At 37.5% G+C, this 22,746-nt stretch overlaps 2 protein-coding genes across 12 annotated transcripts in view; both read right to left on the bottom strand.

Annotated features, from left to right (window-relative positions):
• TASOR (transcription activation suppressor) overlaps positions 1-3,328 on the bottom strand; it is a 30,004-nt gene extending 26,676 nt beyond the window's left edge. For all 7 annotated transcript variants that reach the window (XR_012634257.1, XM_074913822.1, XM_074913824.1 and 4 more), the window contains exon 1: positions 2,833-3,328. Coding sequence is in view for 6 of the 7 variants with exons in the window: in XM_074913822.1 (XP_074769923.1) it covers positions 2,833-3,187 (355 nt within the window). In the remaining variant the exon portion in view is untranslated. The remainder of the gene's footprint in view (positions 1-2,832) is intronic.
• An 8,252-nt stretch (positions 3,329-11,580) lies between these two features.
• ARHGEF3 (Rho guanine nucleotide exchange factor 3) overlaps positions 11,581-22,746 on the bottom strand; it is a 132,475-nt gene continuing 121,309 nt past the window's right edge. For 4 of the 5 annotated variants that reach the window (XM_074914396.1, XM_074914397.1, XM_074914398.1 and 1 more), the window contains 7 exons: positions 22,225-22,287; positions 21,796-21,892; positions 21,623-21,699; positions 19,859-20,116; positions 17,424-17,594; positions 14,776-14,962; positions 11,581-13,823 (listed from right to left, as the gene is read on the bottom strand). In XM_074914396.1, coding sequence (XP_074770497.1) covers positions 13,477-13,823; positions 14,776-14,962; positions 17,424-17,594; positions 19,859-20,116; positions 21,623-21,699; positions 21,796-21,892; positions 22,225-22,287 — 1,200 coding nt within the window. In that variant the 3' untranslated portion in view covers positions 11,581-13,476. The remainder of the gene's footprint in view (positions 13,824-14,775; positions 14,963-17,423; positions 17,595-19,858; positions 20,117-21,622; positions 21,700-21,795; positions 21,893-22,224; positions 22,288-22,746) is intronic. The other variant, XM_074914400.1, reaches the window with a different exon arrangement.

The raw sequence follows: 22,746 nt of genomic DNA, 5'->3' as shown, positions 1-22,746 counted from the left end.
ATAAGGATCACTCATACAGTTAGTACAGTAAGGAAAAAAAATGCTCTTCCAGTGCTTTATCTTGGAAATTTTTTCCCTCATCCTATTAAACAAGGATCTTTGACGTGTCAGGCAGACTTAGAAACCTGAGCAGATCTGACAATCAAATTAGAAGAGGCCATGACAACTGGCTATAGTACTGAAATTAAAAAAGAGATAAGATACTCAAGTGTAACACCATTACTAAACTGTATGTACCAAGAAAATGGAAACTTTCAAGGCAGTTCTAAGCAGGAAAACAAGTGCATGCACACCTTCAAAAATAAATCTCTCAGCCAGCCAGCCTTTTTTACAGTTTGGGAAAAAAAAAAAAAAAAAGGGAAGCCAGAAGAAACATTCTCTGTGACAACAACCACAGTTAGTTTTAAGAAGTATGTTTCCACCAGATGCATTTCTCCACATTAACAACGTTCTTTCTGTTGACTTTCAGTCCCTTAGTCTTCAAATCGAGGTGGGAGGTGGACATGAATTCCAGAAAGGCTAAATAAGCAGCTAAATCCTAAGTTTTCTAGGATTTGTCCCTTAAATTTTTTTCTTTGCAGATTCAATTTTTAATTGCTTCACAATCAAAAATTGTTCCCAAAACACATTTTGGTGCTTAAAATAAGAAAACCAAACCACACAAAAAAACCCCAAACCAGAATAACAAAGTCATCCTGTACAGATTTTATAGTATGTACAAGACGGATTAGTGTTCATAATCAAGATAGCAAGTACCTCTCAGGATGGTTTGTCCAAGAATAAAATGGAGGTTTAGAAACCAAAACAAGGACAACTCCAATACAAGGAAGAATGAAAGAAGCTTCCATGTTTATTATTTCATGCTGGAAATTAGGATCTAGCCAGGAGAGCTCTTCTGAGAGGGACAGATGATGCTCTGATTGTTATTTAACAAGATGTATTTGAACAGTAGTGCTAAGCATGTTGCAAGCATATGCCACTACAATGTCAGATGATCAATTCACTGCTGATCTTCTAGTTTAATTGCAGAACTGATGTAATGGCATCATTTCTCAAATGCCAATGCTAATTCCTGTAATGATCTGGTTGTCCTCAAAGATTATGTTGGCAGTTTTTATGCTAGCCCACTTTCGCTACTCTTGTCTACCACATGCTCTCACAGCACTTTGCATTATGGCATCACATAGTGCAAGACCAACAATCAGCAACCATAATCAACTGTAAGACTGCAAGCACCATAGGCAGAAAGTTCCATTTTGAGAATTCTGGGAACTGTAGATCACCAGTATGATTAAAATGTCCAAGCAGCTTTCTGTAAGCTGAAAGGGAAAGGGGAAAAGTGCAGCACGCTAAAAAATAAGCCCTTAAGAACGGGTCAAATGACCTTGACATTAGCAAGTAAATTTTAGAAGTGTAGTAAGAATGGCTTCCCCTTCTATTCTAGAAGCCACAGAAGCCTGATGTTTCAACTACCTATTCTAAAACTTCTTACACACTGTAGGAGATGGTTCTGGATAGACCAATGATGAATTAGGTGACCCAAATAGGTATTTTGCAGGTTTTAATTCACACTAGAACCAAATGCTAGAGAGGAACTTCAAATGTCTGTGGCTAACTACTAAATATTTCTTCTATATATTCAAAGGTATTCAAATGCAACCACACTTGGGTCTGACATATGGAAGTGCAAGAGGCACCATATTTTATTCAGACATTTTTCTCTCAGATGAATGAGACTTTTTTTTTTTTCCCTCCAAATCAACCCAGTCTTTTTTACAATGAATCTCTGCCAGACTTGTATCACCCCTCGGGGGGTGGAAATGGTAAAGAAAGGGAAGAGAAGGAAAAAGGGGACATTATTGCCAAAAATGGACGAAGGGAGAGACTGGATAATGAAATAAACCTACCTTCATCTCTTCCTTACAGAAGAAAGCATTTCAATAAGTTAGATGTTAGACTCTTCTCTGAAGAACTAGAAGCCTATGCGAACAGGTATTTTTGTGGTATGTGCTAAGTTACTGACCTGATGTTGCAAAAAGGTCAAGAACTGAGATAGGTTTCAAGGAAGAAATAAGACATGTCTTCAATGCTACTTAACAAAATCAAAGATAAACAGAAGCCAATGAAGTCTCTCGATAAGTAAGAAATACCACAGGCTTTTAGAGGAAGAGTTACTTGAAAACCAAAAAACAAACCCTGGACGCTTGGAAGAGGAATGCTTCCAAGGCGAGGCACGTGAACATGGGATGCTCACTTTCTCCCTGCCAAGTAAGGAACTTTCACTAGATAAGAACAGTCTTCTGCGTATCATCAATGAAGGACAACTCTGCTCAGTGCTTGTTAGTCTACCCTAAACAGGATTACACCCCTTTCCTACAGAGAGGAAGTCAGGGGAAAGAGAAAAGCGAACCATCTTCTCTGCATGTCCGTGTCCCAGAGAACCATCTTCTCTGCATGCGACTGCCATCTCCAGAAGCGGAGCCAGGATCAACACTCATGCCCACCCTGACAGCATCCAGCTACTCCGTCCTTTTAAAGCGACGGTCTGAAATTCAAGCCGAGATTTTTTTGTTTTGGTTTTTTTTTCTCCTCCTTCTGACAAAATAAAAACGAAAAATAGAAGAGGGAGGGGTAGGGAGAGGAAAGAATGTAAAAGCCTGACACTAAAAAAAAACCTTATCCCCAGCAGCCTCGCTAGTCTGAGCCATGCCACAGCCTCCTCCACACCCGCAGGATTTTGCATGCAGTTGTGTGAGGTGCACAAAGAGCCTGCCTAATGAATAAGATGAAGAGGAGAGTGAGGGAGAGAAGGAAGGGAAAGGGAAGAACAACCTTTCTTTTCTCTGCTCTTCCTGGGGATCTGAAAGTTCCTCCTAACAGGCAGGTCTTCTGGGGGGTTAGAGAGAGGGGGAGGCCCCCCGAACACACCGCTGGGCGGCTGCTGCTGCTGCTGTTGTTCATTTGCCGTTGAGATGCTGCTCCTGCGCTGGCTGCTGCTAGTGATGCTGAGGTTTGGGGGGACCTTGTCCTCTGCAGCAACAGCCACCAGCAGCGCCTCCCCAGTGCTACTGCTCTCAGAGCGTCCGCCATTTTGTGTGGTGTCCTCAGCGGCTCCTGCTCTATTACTCTCCACCCGGAGGAGGCCCGCGCTGGTCTTCTCCGTCCGCTGATGCTGCTCCGGCTCCATCTCGCCACCACTGGGGATCACGGCATCCGCCACTCGCTCCTAGCGCCGAGAAGAGAGCACGATAACCCGCGCCTTCTCTTCCTCCCCACCAAGCTACCCCTTCCTCGGCGCCGCGCACCTCCCGCTGCCGCTATTGCTCCCCCTCCGTCCGCTCGCTTTATGGCAGCCCCGCCGCCCCCTCCCGCGCTCTAACATGGCGGCGGCGCACACGGAAAGGGGGCGGGGCTCGAGCCCTCCCGGCTCCGCCAATCCGGCCGCGGCGCAGGTTATAACTAGAGGGACAGGCGCTCGCGCCAGGGGCGCCGCCGGAGCCGCCCCCCGCGGGCCGCCGCTGCGGAGCCGCCGGTAAATGGGGCCAGGCCCCGCCGCCGCCGGTCGGGCGAGGCCCCGGGCTGGCGGCAGCGCCTCGGAAGGTTCCTCCGCCCGCAGCCTGCCAGGATGGGGCGGAAGAGGCAGCTCGCTCTCTTACCGCTTCCCTCTTAACGGCGGTGTGGGCGAGGAGAGGCGGCAACGCCTTCCTCCGGCTCGGGAGAGAGGCCGGAGGGGCGGGCGCGGCGGGCCCGGTACGCCGGCAGTGCCGCTGGGGAGGAGGCGGCGGGTATTTCACCTCAGGGTAACGCACCAGGCTTCAGTCTAAGCGCGCAGCCGGCGCACCGCTGAGATGCAGTAACGGGCACCGCGGTGTAGAGCAGGCTCCCTCAGGCGTGGTTAGCCCGCCAGCTTCCCCGGGCCCAGGCGCGAACCCCAGCGCAGCATCCAGGGCCGGTAACGCTTTGCCCCCTGCAGCTTGCAGGAGGTTGACTGGGCAGATACAGTCCCGCTGCTCTCGCCTCTCCTGACAACGCGGCTTAGCCACTTAGAAACTCACCTCCGCAAGCTCCCAAGAACAAAAAGTAGCAGTGCAGTAAGAGTGCCAGCTCCTCTTCTCTCAAATTCAGGTCTTTTTAAAGGAAGTGGACAAAATGACAACATTTCCCCTCTGAAGAATAAAAATAAATTATTAACGATGAAGGACAGGCAAAAATCTCAATACACATTAGTAGAATTCTTGGATAGTCTCATGATGAATTAAACCAGCACCAAATAATCTCACTTCCCCCCCATCGCCTCCTAATATCTTCCCCCCTTTATTGGGAGAGTTGGGTACAAACACCAACAAACTTTTTCTGTCTTTGCACTAACATGTCTTCAGTGCAGAGAGTAATTCCAGTTAATAATGACAGCTTTGTACAAAGACTAAGAGATACAGTTATTACTGACTCAGTTAAAAATATGAACAGTGTGGTTTGTTACACTTTCTCAGAACGGAATCTTAAAACTGCAAAGGAAATTTGTATTATTGCAAAGACTTACATGATTAATTATGTAACTTCATTGAATTTAATCCTCTCTTATATGTTTAATCAAATGCATGTAGAATCATGACAAAAGACAGATTCTGTAGTAAGGGTACTTAAGTGACAATAGCTATTTGTGTTCCATGGCTTGTAAAACTACAGATTGCAAGAAAGCTTCAACAAGAAAAAACTGCATGTGCAAGTAATGAACTATTCGACTTTCCACCATTCAAAGCTAAAACAACTATAATGTCTCATCAGTAGGATAAAGAATTACAGATCAACTGAAGGCAATATAATCCATTATTCATATACCAGAGAGTACCATTTTTCAAATGCAGTGAAACCAAATGCTATAAATGGTTTTATTACTATTGAAGCTAAGTCAATGTCCTGGTTTTGGCTGGGATAGAGTTAATTGTGTTTTTTCCCTTCCTTCTTAGCAGATAGAAGAGTGCTGTTTTGGATTCAGTATGGGATTTGATATGAGAAGAATGTTAAAAGTACACTGATGGTTTTAGTTGTTGCTAAGAAATCAAGGACTTGTCAACAACTTATGTCCTGCTAGTGCACAAATACACAATATGCTGTGGGGGAGCACAGCCAGAGCAACGGACCCAAATTGGCCAATGGAATATTCCATAACATGTAATGTCATGCTTAGTATATAGATAAGGATTGATCGAGAAGCACCACTCAGTTTTTCAGGGTGATGGTTTCAGGATTCTCTCTTCTCTGGGATCAACAGCCAGGACCAGGCTGGGCACTGGTCAGTGGGTGCTGAGCATCACACTGCATTACTCGTTTGTATTTTCTATTATTACTATTTTTTTATTTCACTTATTAAATTTATCTCAACCTGCAATTCTCCTTACCATTAAACCTCCAACTTACTCCCCAATTGCCCAGGGGTGGGTGAGGGTGACTGAGTGGCTGCGTGGTGTTTGGCTGCCAGCCAGGTTTAAACCATGACAGTCAGAAACTGTTTTTCCAGCAGATTTACTAAGGAAACTAATGAGGAGGTATGCTAGGATGGTTATGTGCAACAGATTTTTTTGTTCAGTGCCAGAGCTGAATAATAGTGTGGAGCTGTTACAAGTTTTGTTTACTCACAAAGAAAACATAATGCTGTATTTATAGACCTAAGTGTGATATAGCAAAACATGGAAAGGTGCTAACTTGAATTACTCCTCTGTCACGATTGTTCAGTCTGTTCTATAGTCTGTAATTAAAAGAATAATGAGAGCGCATGTAACTCTTGTGATCATGGATGTAGATCAGCTTTTAGGGAAAATCAAGGCTTCAAACATAATGCCAGTAACTGGTGTTTCAAAACAATAAATTATGAAATTTCATAACATCTCCACAGTTGTTAAGTATTCAAAGATGAGCTTTGTTGGATTCCTCTGCAGTAATTTAAGGTGTTGCTACCTCATGTTGTCCATCCTACACCTGCACTGGAGGCCAGTATCAAATCAGAAGGTTAGTATTTATTCACTTCTGCCACTGCTGCAAGGCTTATAACTTCTGGTAAATGAAAGGTGTGAATATGTGAAAGCCAAAGCAGAGGCCTTTCTTTGGCAGCTCTTAGGAATGCACTAAGTTGAGAATAACCCATTCTTACAGTGCTTAGCAAATACAAATATTAGATGTTTACATATAGAAGTAGCTAGCAAAACATTAAAAGCCCACAGTTTGTTTGCTTAGTTAAAAGTATACTAGTGCTGTAGTTGTTGAACAAATGCATACATTCATTAGTTACTGTTAATTTAAACCCAGCTGGCATCCAAACACCATGAAGCCGCTCACTCACCCTTCTCTGCCCTGGGTGATGGGTGGATTGGAGGAGTAAAGGTAAGGAGACTTGTAGATTGAGATAAAAACAATTTAATAATTGACTCTAAATAAAATTAAAATAATAATATACAAACAAGTAATGCACAATGCCGTTGCTCACCACCTGCCAGCTGATGCCCAGCCTGTTCCCAGCGATCCCAAAGAGGAGATCCCGCAGCCACAATCCTGGAAGTGAGAGCCCGCTTCCTGGCCGACCCTCATCTATAGAATGAGCATGATGTTATATGATATGGAATATTCCACAGGCCAATTTGGGTCCATTGCTCTGGCTCTGCTCCCTCCCAGCTTCTTGTGCACCTGCACAGGAGCAGGACATGGGAAGTTGAGAAGTCCTTGATTTCTGAGCAACAGTTAAAAACATCAGTGTCATATCAACATTCTTCTCATACAAAATCCCAGACTGAATTCAAAACACAGCACTGTTCTAGCTACTATGAAAAAAAATTAGCTCTATTCCAGCCGAAACCAGGACAATTACTTACCAATTATCTTAAAACTGTTAACTGCAGCTATTTATAGTCATCTCAAAAGCAGTTACCAAGCTTAAATACAAAGTTTTTTCTATGCAAGGACCAAATATTTTAACCTAGCCCTTTTATTTTATTGATCTCTTTTTAGATTACCTGTAAGTCATAAAGTATAAATAACCTACTAACTCAAAAATGGTCGGGTGCTAACGGCAGTCTCCAAGGTGTTAAGATAAGCTAATAATTAATAATTTCTTCTTAGAAGTCTTTGGGAGCCAGCCAAGTTTAAATAAGGTAATTAGTATCCATAATTTACAGAAATTACAGAAACATAACACCAAACATTTATCTGATTGCAGAAATACAGTGTTCAATTAACAAGAGGTAATAAAATCCACAAATGCAGTGTTCAGCCTATGGATAAATTAAGACTGTCTCCCCAAGAATCTGATGTCCTGCCTCTGTGAGGTTTCAGTGGTAGTAAAGAGAATATTACAGATCAGTTGATACATATCAGAATAATTTTGCTGTGCTTTACCTCATTCAAACAGAATTCTCACATACAAGAAAAAAAAAATACCAAGAAGAAATACCAATCTAGTGTTGGTCTCCAAACATGTAAACCTGTTTCATTAAGACTGAACTGGCAAAGCTGTTAAAATCACTTCCAGGCTGTGTACATCTTCAATATACAACTAGTTCAGTTGATTGGTGTTTGGATTTGATTAAATCTGGCTTCCCTGCATTCACAAATGAGCAATAATACTACAGAGCTAAGTTGGTGTCCTCACTCTCGTTTTACACATACTGTGAAGTTATTGCTGTAACTTCCGGGAACACATCTAATGATTCTTTTGTGCTGCATGAATCTAAACCGTTGTATGAAAGACTGGAAGAATGAGGGTGTTTTGTCTAGAAGGGAGAGGATAAATAATAGTTATCAAAGATGGTAAGTGCTGTTGCGGAGGAGGAAATATTCTCTATGTCTCTATGTCCTTGGTGATTGGTTTTAGGATGAGGTTTAAGTGTATCAAAGGAGATTTAGGTTAAATGTTAGGAAAAACTGTCTAGCAATAAGAAGCTCAGGAAGAAATTCTTTGGGGACACTGAAGGATTTCTTTAACTGATGTTTTAAAGTTAGGTAAGACAAATTTCTTCCAGGAATTGGTTCACATTTAATATAGGTCCTTCCAACCATACTGTCTATTCTCATTGCAGAAGAATTAATGAAAAATGTATCTATGCTTTGGACAGGTTGAATGGATTTTCAAAACAAAATGAGGTCTTCCAGTAGCCACTAAGTAACTTAGGAAAACATAATTTTAGCATGTCTGTGTATATTTATATACACACACATCAGATTTATTTCCTTGCTTGTTTGAATTATCATAGCTCTAATGACATACTGGTCACATTAGATGAAGATCTATTGACAGACAGTGAATAACCACATGACAGTAGGGTTCCAAAGACTTGAGAAGAAACATGGAGTCTAAATTGCATATCTTCACTGTATTCTAGTAATCCTGGAATGGAGCCACATTGTATGGATCAACTATAGAGCCATTCCAATAAATTCAACAAGCACTAAAGAAACAACTACAAAAAAAGGTAACCATGTGGGAAACTACTGTCTACTAATACTACCCAGTAACTGTGAGAAGTATACGTACTACCACTCTCTCACAACAAATACTGCAAAATACAGGAAAGCATATGTTTACAATGTATTGTTCAATAATGAGAAATATAAACATCATAAGCATGTATCAAATCCAAACAATGTATAAAGTCTTGCTTATTTAGCAAACAACATACAAAGGAGTTTTCCTCATTTACCACTTGCTTTAAAAAGATACTTCTTTGCGGTTGTACAAAATTATTCTCTGTATTAACATAAGCCTGGGAGAGATCATCACAAGAATTACCAAGTACTACTTGATGTAACAATTCTAGATCGCTGTACCACTATAAATCTTAGATCCTTGTAGATATTAAATAGGTAGCAAGGATTTCAGTTTACAAAACAAAGGTTCAGTGAAAAATCACCATAGGAAGAGATTGGTTGAATACTTCGAAGTAAAAAAAAGCTTGTAAAATCTGTCACCTTACTGTCTTTCTAGTTTCTGGGTTTTGTGGTTTCTGGTATTTGCCAAGCATTCAACCGCGACTCCCTGGCTTGCACCAAGTGGTTTCCCACCCAAGTACAAAGCAGCTGCAGATCCCTTTGATTCAGATGATACGTAATACATTAGTAATACAGATTTAGATCAGATTAATAGCCACAAAATAAAAGACATTTTAAAGGGAGGGTTGTATAAGGCTCCGTGTTCCAGGAGTAAACTTGGGTGCTTGCTCCAGACATCACCTCAGTATTCTTTCATGAAAGCAAATTTAGAAATGCAAATTATTATTTAGTCTGAGCATACTGTTGCAGTTTAATTTAAATAACTAGAAATTACTATTTTATTTTCCAGAAATTACTCTAGTGATGCAAAACACATTTCTTCAAATGTGTAAGTGCTAATTTTGTGCCAACTAAATTCTATGTGCTAGGAGATCAAAGACAGGAAAACTGTATTGTTAAAATTTCTTCATAGACTATGCAAAGAGTGGCATCTTCAGGAAATTCAGACAAAGCCTAATTTACACACTTGGAAAGAGCTTTAGTATCATTTACCAGCCATGGAGAAAATATGCCTATGATAGTAAAAGGTGAGACAAACTGGGCAAGTAGTCTTGACTTGGCTTTGCAAAGCCAGGAATTCGTAACAGAAATTCACCTAGTACTTTTTTCTAACAAATTTGTGATCCTCAGGAGGAAGTCTGAAAGTATCCGTATTTTTTAAAGTAGTTTCATTTTCTAATTATTCATACATTTAATATCTTAAAATATTTTTAATGTAATCAAATCAGCTCTAAAAATATGCTATTTTTCCAGTAGATGGCAGCATCAACCTGTAGAACAGATTACAGTAGTTTAAAATTAGTATTCAAGAGTAAGCATTAAATATGGAAGAATTGTCCATTCTTGATCTGGAATCCCCTATTCAAATGAAACAACTCTTCTTCCATATATGTAGAACTCAAGTCTCTGGCTCTGTTAGATCCTCAGAATCAAGACTGTACCTTAAGTGCCAGACAGTGTCACCATAAAACATCAACTGTTTCAAAAGCAGCAATCCATTTGGTTATTAGATTGGTATCTAAAAGTTCTGATGTTCCTTTCTAATTCTAGGAATTTCTGTGAAACCTGAAGAAATCTGGTTCCCACTACTGCAGAGGCACTCCTAAGGCACTATCCCTGGTTTGGGTGGGTCATGCTGAATAGGAGTCACCACTGAGAAATACTTCCTCTACCTTTGAGTTCAACTTTGGGCCTGTCCTTTACCCAGGTTCTGGAAATTGAGTCCCTGTTACTGAGCTTCACAGACTTTACACTAAGTGCTCCTGGTGTCTCATAGCAGCCCTTTGTGTTCCAGGAGACAGGCATTGATCCTTGCATTGTTCTTTTCAGTGCTGCAGACCAAATCTAGGGCACCAAAGAACAGACAGTTACATTTTCTTTTGTAGTTTCAGAGGACCCATATAGTTCAAGGGCAATCTCTTTACTTACCTTTCTTTCTCAGTCAAGTCAATCTATGCTTTTACCTTTATTCCTTTACGTTTTTTGGGGGGTTTTTTGTTTTTGTTTTTGTTTTTTTTTTTACACACTCCACCTGTTGTCATTCAGCTTTTTGCCATGGCACTATCCTTCCATCTGAGGCAGGAGTGATTTAAGATCCCTTGGAGATCCAATACAACAATTAACACAGCTTTGAACTGTCTCATTAGTGGAAGCACTGGACATGCAATGATGGGTGACCTGAGAAATCAGAAGCAATTATCTGCGTAAGAATCATGCAGAGGCCCATGCGTACTGCACAGCTGTGGTACCCATGCCAGTTCACTGTTGCAACTTCTTAGACTCCATTCTGCTGACACCAGGATTACTAACCACAATGACCACTTCGACATATTTACTTATATTACTTGTCCTCCTTACTTTGCATTCATCGTTTTACATTTTGCCCATCCTTTTTGTTACATTTCATCATTCATGACCCCTCCACCCCTATCAAAAGTCAACCTTTAAAACACAGTGACATTTTAAAAGTGCTAGAACCAAAACAAGCCAACCAAATCCAGAATGGTATCAGTATTCATAAACTTATCCCTTAAGATGATTTGAAAAACAACATTATTAAGCTTTCTTAAATCAGTAGCTAACATATCAAGTACAAAGCAAAACAAACACTTGCACTGCAGCATTTTGAACATGATGCTAAGTGGGTTGCTAAACAATAGTAAACAAATGTAAATTAATCTTCTGAGATCACTGGCTGGTTGGTTTACATGCCCCCAAGTTCATCATCACAGTGTTTTAGAATAATATATATTTAGTAGATATGTGACCCACAAGGAATCAGGAGAAAGAAACTAATGGCAGGATTTAATTTTTAGTCCCACTTACTAAATTGATTATATATTACAAAAGTTTGGGGAATGTGCTGAATTGGGTGCAGTGACGTTTCTTTTTTACTATTTTGTATCTAGCAAATTAGATCCAAATATGTAACACTTCCAGAAGAACCAAAATGTAAGTGTTGGTCACATATGTTAAGCCTCACTGTGCACAGCTGCAATCTTTTTGTAGTCTTGCACAACTAACCAAACCAAATAAAAATCAAAATGGTTTAATGTAATTTATTTGAAATGCTTCCAGAGAAGTTTAAGGCTATTATAAAAAAAAAAAAGTCAAGACACACATTCATTCTTTCTTCTCTAGCTGAACACTACATGCTTTTCGTTCTTTTTAAACACTTTGATGAACAGGTTTTACAAAAATGGTTCATCATCTAATATGCTTTCCTATGCCTTTTCTTTTGTAAATTTTTTCTTTCATCTTCACTGCCACACTCATTCAGCTCTAAAAATGAAGCAGTTGAAATAAATTACAAAGCCTGAAACAGAAGAGAAAATTGACTTCTTTTAAAAACTATAAATACAGAAATATGTTCTATAGGGTAAAAATGACATTTTCTTTAAAAAATAAAAATACCTTGGTTTACACTAACATCTTGTCACACCAATTTCTGTAATGCACATCAGCATATACATATGCAAGATATCTGACAGTAAATTTTCTGTAAACTTGTAGAACACAAGAAAAATGGTTTTGGCAATAACTTAGAAGTTTTTCTATTATTGTTGTTGTAAGTACTTTGCACATGTTATCTTGTGTAATACCAAGGATCACTTATATTTATTAATATATCATTTTCATAGCTTGCCATACAGCACTGGCATTATTTCTTATACTAAGAAATAAAATACTACCCAGGGATTCCTGGAAAGAAACAAGATGTTGAACTGAGTGTTTTAGACTGCATTTACGTGACTCGTCTCCTTCTCATCATAATGAGTAGATTAAATCAGCCACCAGAAAACACAGTAACATTTCCAATTACAGCATGAGATTAAATGCAACAAAAACTTTTTAAAACAAACGAGAAAAATATAAAGGATGTAATACATCTGAAAGGAAAAGCAATTCCCTTTTTGTTTCTCTACATAATTCCATAGGGTATTTGTAGAGCACCACTGATAAAAAATCATCACTTAGTTTAAAAACCAACTACATGTAACTGTAAACAGACATTTACAGAAAATTAAATGTTTTAACATTAGTTTAGTGGTGTTTAAAACCAACAGTGGAGGTCAGTGGAGTGCAAAATGCTGAAGAGGGCCTATTCACAAGCAAAAGCTTTTTTCCATTCTTATCCTGTTTGGGATAATTATATATATATATGTCACTGAAAGCAAGCTACTGGCTTATTTACAAATACCCAGTATTCTCAGCATTTCATTTAATTCAGTGCTGGCTGTAGAGGTTTGGTTATTGTTTTTTTTTATCACTTGATTATTTGTAGCATTACATGCTTTGATAAATAAACCACAGCACTATGCTGACCACTTTAACTGACCAGATTTTAGACCATTTGGTTGCTGGATTTTAGGACAGTGCTTCATTTTGATAAATTAATCCCTAAAGTGTCACGGGCTACATGGCCCGCTGCTTATAGTTCTTGTTGATTTAATACCACAAGAGTTCAGATAGGTGTTTTTCTTTTTTCTAATAAACTATTTTTCCCTTCCATGCCTTTATGAAAACTTGTTATCTTGATACCTATCCTGAAACTCCATATTAAGTCCACATCTTCAGCTGCCCCATTAAAGGGCAAATAAAGTACTTAAAAAATTATGAAAAGATTCTTTATGTAATGCATATATAAACAGTAGTTTAGAGATTCTGTTTACAGCAGGACATTGAGAATAACTGGTCAAGTACCTCTTTCATCCATCTTAGATGTTGATGGAATATAATCACAGGACTTGAGTTGCAAGAGATTCCAGCTTATACAGATTGGTAGTTACAGTACTACACTCATAGGTATGAATACAAGGAGGACTGCATTGATGTTGTCACAAAAAACATTTTAAAAGTGCTTCTCCAAATGGTTCCATCTATGGAATGCAAATACTGTACAGGCAAGAGAGATTTTCTTCCATGAACTGTAAGTTTTTGTCAAACATTGGTTTCTATTTGCTTCTCATTTTCACAAGAGTTCGTCTGTTCCATACGTTCACAGTCGGTGCTGATCTCGCTGGTGTCCATACTACAGTCTGACTCACAGTCCGATTGGTCCATTTGCTCGAGCGTGGTTTCCCCCTGGGGTACTCTGCTTCCATTTGGTGACAAAAGAAAATGTGTTTCTGAGCTCAGCATGCCAGCTTTGCCTGCACATGTAACTTTTTCTTTGGCCTGGCGGATACAGTTAAGCCACTGTTGTTTGTTGAAGGAGTCATTGGCTTGGAGTGAGTGAGTCTGGCTTTGAGATCCATTTTTGAAGCTGACTCTAAAGAAGTTTTTGACTGAAAGAAACAACATATATCAAAACACTGAATGCTTTGGCTGAATGGATTTTATAATCAAAGAGTATATTTAAATAACAAAATCTGCAAAATCTTTGACTTAAGGTGTTTTCCTGCCAATACCATGTCAGACCACAGAGAATCTTTTCTTTCTCAGGGTATCTTTTGTGGGGCAAGAAGACAGAACATCACAAGTGCTTCTAATAATTTGATATTGCTGGATTAAACAATTTTGGTTCTGCCATGCATGAGCTACCCATAAAGCTTTATGTGAATCAGCAGGATTAGGGCTTCTCCCACACTTCAACACCTCTTCTACTTCTCTGCAAAGGAGATTTCCAGAACCTTCACTGAATACCGTTCCTTGTGTCAGCCAGAGACTGCCTCATCTCTTACATTCACTTCACTAATAAAGCAAATACATATAAAAAACCCTCAAAGTTTTTACAAGGTAAGTGAGTTTCAGAGGATCCTTGTAATAGAAACAAACATCTTTATAATATGCTTAATTACAAGTACATTAACTCTTACCCCTTGACATTAACATGAACAGCTACAGTCTTACCACTGAGCATGACGTTATCTGTCAGCTGAAAGACTCAGTTAGGGAATAGCAATCAATGTCTCCATAATATAGGGAAAGTCATAACAGCTAAAGCTTAAGATTTCAAAATATACTTGCTTATAATTTTGTGGGTTTACCACTACATTCTACACAGTTCCCTTCTCAATTCAGTACAGAAGAAGGTGTGTGGAGAAACCCCAATATGGTGAGCTTTGAGAAACAATCTAAAAGAAGCAAGTTACAACATAATAAGCCAGTTTAGAATAAAAATCAAGATGTTGGATATAGATAACATGAATTTCAGAGAAAACATTCTGGTGTCTCATTGGCAGTTGTCTTAAGTTCTAATGATCCTATATGAAGAAATTAAAAAAGGTGTACTCATACTTCTCTCATTGTTGCTGAATGCACCACGTATGGATCCACCCAATCGCACCTCTCCATCTTGCAAGTCTTCTAGCACAAGCTCCCTCACTGGAATTGGCTGCCGATACAGCTGGTAGCAGAGCTGTTCATTATGGGTGACAGCTCGAGTAATCACCAACACTTCTTCAAACAGGAAGACATGCAGTTTCTATTAAAAATTGATAAATAATAAAGCATTAGTCCTTCTTTAAAAAAATAATTAAACCAAATGTATTTAAACTCTAGTATATTACAGTCTTGTGTTTTCAACAGTTAAAATAAGGATTCCTCTCTTCCTGCTATTTAAAAGTCTTATGGTGCGACAGCATGTAAGTACGTAAATATAAGAATTTGAAAACTTCTAAAATTATTTTTCCTGTCCTCTACTCAGTTTCTTATGTCATGATCCTAATTAATCTTTTCATGTTGGGACCTTGAAATGTTCATGCTTATACACATTCTTCTTTCTGACACCCACTTTAACTTTACTGCCTGTGTTACTAAGAAACAGGCAATCTTAATCATCCAAACATTTTCAATGAACAATTATAAGCAATGTTTTTACAATTCACATGCTGCGCACAATCAGCTTCACCACAGCTCTCTGAAACTCAGAAAATTACTTTCGCTCCTGGGTAGCATAAGTCACCTCTTATCTTTAAATTCTGTTTCTCCTCACATTTTTCAATCTCCAGTGGCTTCCAACAATAAACTGAAATTTTAAACTCATTCCACTTGGTATCATGCATTGAAATCAATTTTTTATTTTCCACAGCCAGTATTTCCTTCCCAATCAACTATCCTTTGTTTCTGAAGTTCACCTGACTAAATATAAATGGAAGCACTGTTTGCAGTTTTAAAACAAGACAGAGCTTCAGATCCATTTAGCTCACTGTCTCTTCTTCATGTTTTCATGTTTTCAGAAGACTATAATGAAAGAGTAATTATAGCAGAAACATTTCCCAATATGCCTTGGCAGTCTTCCGATATTGAAAAAGTTAATCTTCACTATTTTTCCGCAACAGATGCCTCATTTTATATCCCTGAATAGTCCCAATTTTTTTCCACTTGTGTCTTTCCAAGTCTTTGCAGAACACACACCTAAACTTTCTGTTTGTTCCTTATTCTGTAGTGCTGTCCTCTTCTGTATTAATAAAGATTCTGTGCAGAGTCTGGTGGAGTCTATCTATTATGTTTCAGTTTATATGTTCAGCAAATGGCTACCTTCTCATATGAATATGAAAGCACAAATGTGTGAGATAAAAGATCTGAGGTATATACAGGTATGGATGTTTGCATGTTAAGTAGGGTTGGTTTGGTTTGGTTTGTTTCTAATATTCTAAATGTGCAGGAAAAATACCTTGTTTATTTTGAAACTCAGTTTTCAAAATATCATCCACAAAATGTGGCAGATTCCTCATAATGTAAAGCTTTGTTATGGCTCATTTTAGTGGGGAGTCACATGAAACTCCTTTCAATGGGGAGATCTCTTATTTGCTGCAAAAGCTAATACTCTGTAATAGCAGGTAGATACAAATGATCTGGTTTTCACCCCAAATCAAAGAAATGCACAAACATAAAAATACCCCACACTGTCAGTTGTATTCAAGGAATACATCAGTGTGGAAACCTCCCATAAATGCTGGGGAATTTTAAATACTGTTCATAAATTGAAAATAATTAATTATATACTTAGTGTTACGCTACCAAAGAAAGGCAGGGGTAGTGTGGATGGAATAAAGAAAGTTCATCACAAAGATGAAATTGCCAGATTCTTCCTGGTAGTTTGCTATACATTAACTGCCGGCCTGATCTTTATCAGGTGAACCAGAAAACAGCAGCCATTTTATCTTTCCATCTCAGCCGTAGGGTAAAACATGATCCTTCTATTGTATGCATAAACATGCTAAATAGAGGCACTCCCAGCACAGAAAAATACATTCAGAATCCTGCTTACTTTGTTAGGTTTTTTAATAAAACTTTCATAAACTCAATTATGAGAAGAGGATCTTTTTTCATTGTTTGTCCATGACTGGTTTCTCTTCCATTAATATCTCTACTAATCTACATGGGTGGGTGGGTGTGGGGTGTTGTAGGGGTTTTTTGTTGGTTTGGTTTTTTTAAATGGAAAGCTCAGAGTATAACACTTATCAACAGTGCAGACTCACTGAGACTGGAATTCGCAGTATCAAGTACCTAATTTCTCTGTTGAATGAATTAACTTTGACCTCAACAAATAATCAAGTAAAATATTCTTAATAACCACAGCCTTTGACAGATTTAAAATTTGTTAGTGTATTTTGTGTGTCATTACTATCACGTCTCTGAGACCAGAAATTTCTAATTTGCTTCTCTTCCCTGCAAGTTTTACTGAAATTTATTAGATTTACAATTTATCCAGGATATTGTTAGGTCCCCTTAAAGAGAGAAACACATACAAGCTTATTATCTCCATATACAGATATTTGACTGCTAACAAAAAAGAGCAGTGTTATATATAAGTTAATATTTTTCAACTTCCTACATATGAAAGGGTGACATTTATATATGTATACTCACAGCTCTTTTAGCTGTCATGAAAAATAAAAATATCTTTAAAAGGTATTTATGACAAAATATTTGTTCCTTACCACTCCCCTGTTGTTCTTCAGTTCACCATGACAACATACAACGCGTGAATTGTCAATCAATGAATCCCTTTGGCCTTCTTCAAGATAAATAAGTCTCTCTTTGTAATACTGGCATTCAGATTCACCAGTCTTTATGTTGATTTCAGCCACTATACCCTGAATTATACTTATCTACAGAAAAACAATGAAAACACATGAACTTTAGACAGTCCAATATTCTGAGTTATCTCCTAGTAATCTGAACTGCAGCTACAAGAAAGTACATCTTAATTTACTTCACATGTTCCATGAATTTTTTTGCAGACCAGTTTATAAGAGTATTAATATTTGCAATAGAATTAAACAGACTACAGCGTACAAAGATACTTTAGTCTGGCTTTATCATTGTTTCTAACAATGGCTTAAAATCTGGTATTTAGCTCTTTTTATCAAACAGAAATAGGCAGAATTAAGATAAACATATTAAGAAATATAATTGGAGATGTGTTTTTCTCAGGTGAAATGTGCCAATAAATGACACAGGACAAACAACCTGCCTTAAAAATGTTTATTTAAAATGGATTATAATTCTCTGAAAACTGATGCATCATAGCAGAGAACAAGAAACAGAAGAACTATCAAGATCTTTATCCTGCAAAACATGCAACTAGCCCAAAACAGTAATTTTCAACTTTTGTTCATTATGAAGGCTACCCTCTGGCAATAAGGTAAATTAATTTTATTTTACAATTCCACTACTTGCACATACCTACAATTTTACAATTCAAAGTAATAATTATCTTGCCTTTTTACTTTAAAAAAACCTTTAAAAAAAGCTTTGCCTTTTCTTTAAAAATACGCTGTCTTGAACTTCCTTATACTATGCAGTCTTTAAGGACCCTGAGATCAATTTATCTGAAACTTAAAATACTCCTTAATTGAGCATGTGGATATGAAGTTCTGTTGATTACAGTAAACTCTAACAGTGATCACAGGTTGCTTAGACCAATCAAATTCCTCTGTTATATAACTGGAGGTGGAGCAGGGAAATGGGTTGGGACACACATGTCCAAACAGATAATTCAAGAATCTACTGATCCCAGGATCAGCTTGGCTCAGTGTGCTTATAGCAGATTGCCAGACAGGAAAACAAATGTACTTCATAAGCTTAAAACAGTGTTAAGAGCAAACCCCATAGAGTAATTTCTGTTTCCTAATTTAACTTGGCAAATATACAACTTATGAAATACATCACTTCAAAGGTAAACTCTTCCGCTGAAGCAGAATACCACAAAGCTATATAAAGCTAATGAAATATCAACAAAAAAATCCTGACTATTTATTATTAAACAACTCCCAAATACAAGCACTAGAAGAAAGCATTTAAAATATTTTTTAGAAGATATTACCAGATATTATGCAGAAAAGCAAGCCTTAGAAATAAGCAAAAGCATTCTTTGAGATATTTATGATTTTTGTTTGGATTTAAAAGAATATGCACAAGGGGAAAATATACCTTATAGATTACATCTAAATGCAAGTATCCAAGCTTTGAATTTAAACCACAGCAGTCCAATTTTACAACAGATAAGTTAATTTGGGCAAGGTATTTGGGGAAGGAATAGCAGAACAGTATTGGTCAGGTTTAGAAACATGCACTTTGCAAAAAAAACAGGGCTGTCGTTTTTCAGCAAATACTAAAATGTACAAAATGTTCAAGTCTAGGCAAATCATAAATTCGGTCCTGAAAATATTAATGGAATTTACTTTAAATACTATTCAAAAGCACTAGGATACTGATGATATTCTTAATTTAGAACTGTGTTTCAAACAACCGCTACAGTAAACTGACGTACTCCAAGATATATGCAAAATCCAGTAATATGTGCATACATGCAAGTATATACGCACGTATATGGGAAAGAACAGAAATCTTAGAAACATTTTTGAATATCTTAATCAGGTCCCTTTCTATTAATAAGGAAGTTTTAAAGCTTTGGATTTATCCTCTGGTTTTATTTCAGAAAGTGCAAGGCTATTCTGAATAAAAAACAGAATGAAGGCAGATTTCAGCAACATTCCTGCAAATGGTAATTAATCTAGATTCAGAGGTTATGTAATGTCTCAAGACAGGGAATAAAACTTAGCTAAATGATCTAAAACCTGAAGAGAGATCTCCACATTACCCATCTTAGATTAGAATACATTTAGAATAAATGACAGTGATCAGACAAGAGCTGTGGAAAACACCTCCCGCCCCCCTCCTTTTTTTTGGCATCACCTTGATACCGAAATAGGATTTAACTGGGGGAGCAGGACTAGATATTTCACGTATTAGTTTCAGCTGCCCATATAAGTATTTGCCTTTCCATATTTTATGTAGTGTCCCATAACTCATTAGTAAGCTAAAAGTGCTGTAAACTCCTAAAAACACCCGAAACCAAACAGTAACTCACAGCTTCTTCAAGGTGCTGCTGATCTGGATGATCATTTGGTGTGTGTCTCAAAATTTCTCTGAGTAGTAATGGGTATTTAACCAAACGACTTCTTGGGATGTCAAGGAAATTCCAAAGGTCCAGTTTGCGACTGAAAGGAGACTCTAAGCAGCGCTGTAGGAAATCTTGCACTCTGTGATCTTGTTTCTTGTGATCCAGTAAAGCTTTGGCTGCTACTTGATTGCTGCAGTAGCTGTCATAGGAGTTCAGGCATGGAAGCTGAGAAAAAGAATAAATTATTCTGCAGCTGAAACAAAGCACAGTTTGCTACATCAAAAGTTTCACGTGATTCAGGATGTCAAAACTCATGCTGAGAATCTTTAAATGGAGATTATCCCCAACTTATTGATGATAATGTTTCCATTAACATTATCATCAATAAGGTTTACAAGGGTCCTCTGACCACCTCGTCCATCATTTAAATAATTTAGAAGCACTAGTTCATCTCTCAGTTCCCAGAGGTCTACAATATTATTCCAAAGCATTAAAAACATCCATGATTTCAGACTAAACACCAGTTAGTGAAGACAACAGTTTAACACAGAAGTTATTTCAATTATGAATGGAAATAAAAGCCTAGGAATGAGTACTCCCAAATCTGGTCTTTTTTAGATAAGCAAATTTCTATAGTCAAACTTCTGTATTGCCCTTGAGAACCTTGACCAAACTAAGATGACAAAACTGTGCCTTAAATCTGAGAAAACCTAGCTTGTATTTTGATTAGAACAATATATCCATTTATAAAAACTGCTATATTAACACACAATTATATGTAAAATCTTCAACAAAGGAAATTAGACTTGGAAATATTAGGAACAAGAGAACTTCACTGGCGTTCAGACATAGCAGAAAATAAATATATTTAAAATTACTTTACGCAAAGAAAAACAGATAATTTTTGACACAAGTTTATCATTAACTATCTGAATTAGGTACCAGCAGTGATCATTTCTCTTATTTACAACAGACCACTCTTTCACACGGAGCTGCTGAATGTTATTACCTAATTCCTTAAAAACTTCAAGCCCTTTTTTTCCTTCTAGATTTCATTACTGACATATACTTACAAATAAACTTTTCACATACCTAAATCCTTTAAAAAATAGCTCTTCTTCATTATAATGAGCATCAACAGAACTAATTAAAGCTATTTTCAGTGTTCGTGTTATTGGATACTAGTGAATTGAATTTACCAACATTTTCTTTCACAGGGCAGCAATAGCATTGCTATTGTATCCCCGTCTGTCTTATTGTAGCAAACTTCTAGAAAATCACTATCTTCGACAGCACTAACAACTACCTTGTTACCTTGACTGGAATGGACTGACATTCAAAAATAACTACAGGGTGCCTTTACACAATGTGACTGTTCAAGCTTCATTTCCCTAGAAACCAGAATACAAATGGGGGCAGATTCTCAAATTATCTACATCAGACAAACTTCAGTCTGACTCTTGATTTTTGTTTAAGGCACGTTAAATACTGCTTGTCTGCTGAATAGTAAAAGCTTTAAAAGCAACATCCTAGTCTGAATCTTTTAATGGTAAATCCCTGAAAAGAGGGAAATATTCCATTATGTCCCTAAACAGTTGCCTTACCTTTTAAAAACATTTTGAGAATGTATTTTTGACATGTTATGCTAGAGGTGGAAAGGAAATTGTCTGATAAAAACTATGTTGCAGCTCCAAACTAAAGTCCCAAAAGTGATTAAAAACTCTGCCTTACCCAACCCACAAGGATATGGCCAACATGTTCTGTGGATCCATCAGGTTTCCTGACTTCTTGAAGTCGCCTAAGAAGATCTGATCATGATTAAAAAAAGAAAAGAAGCTTCATTTAATGACCAGATGACTATAAATCCATGTGTGATAGTAATGCAAAGACCATTTGAGTTTTACCTTCATGTAGAGGAATTAGAGAGTCCAATGTTCCAAAGATCTGGTTCAACTCTTGTTCTGTCATTATGGAAAGTTTAAGCATCGGGTCATGATAAGCCTGAGAACAAAAAAAGGGGAGCTCTGTAATTAATACATCATTGGTAGTTGAAAAAACAGTGACAGCATTTAAAACTCTTTGTAAGTAAAAACAGACCAATTGCTGAGAATAGTTTAAAGTTTCATAATCATATCTTAAATATGTTGCTTTCATTTTTTTTAAGAATGAAATTGATAGTTTAAGTGTTTTGGAAAGAATGGGAAAATAGAAGTATGTTTTGGGTTTTTTTCCCATCTTACTGTCTTAGTAATTATAAAAAGCAAGGGTTATTTTAAAAGTGGTATGAACCAAAGAATACTGTTTGTTATGGTTTTTTTTAAAAAAACCCATACCTTTTTTGCTAACTTCAGGTCTTCTATCAAGTCTTCTTCTCCCTGGGAAAGTTCAAAGATAGCCTATAAAGAGAGACACAAATATTATAAAATATCTTTATTTAATCAATATGCAACTTGTTGAGTTGATGTTATATTCTGAACAGCTGTCTTAATACCATGTATCAGAACTTCTCTAGTAAACCTAATTGCAGAATTAAAGTAAGGCTTTATTCCATAGCTACTGAATCATGCACAGTATTTTTTTGAACAGCGCTATATCAGATTGTTCATAAAATGCTTATCTGAAATAGTCACAGAATTAAGGGTTTTTTTTCAAATGGATGTGTTTCCAGGTGGGGAAGCTATCTTCAGTGCGGTATTTTGACTCAACTGTAACTTAACTGTTTATACAACTAGTTGCATTGGAGTTTGTTGTGTTCCATTTTAACACATGCAGTGGTAAAAGTTCCAGGGAGTCTAGTAAGTAAAAGAGCGATCTTCTTTAAAACATTTCTTTGGTGGTGGGCACTTTTATTTTGG

This window comes from Athene noctua, chromosome 10 (genome assembly GCF_965140245.1).
Source record: "Athene noctua chromosome 10, bAthNoc1.hap1.1, whole genome shotgun sequence".
NCBI lineage: Eukaryota > Metazoa > Chordata > Aves > Strigiformes > Strigidae > Athene > Athene noctua.
Note: the sequence above shows the minus strand (reverse complement) of the source record. Positions and strands in the feature narration are given on the sequence as shown.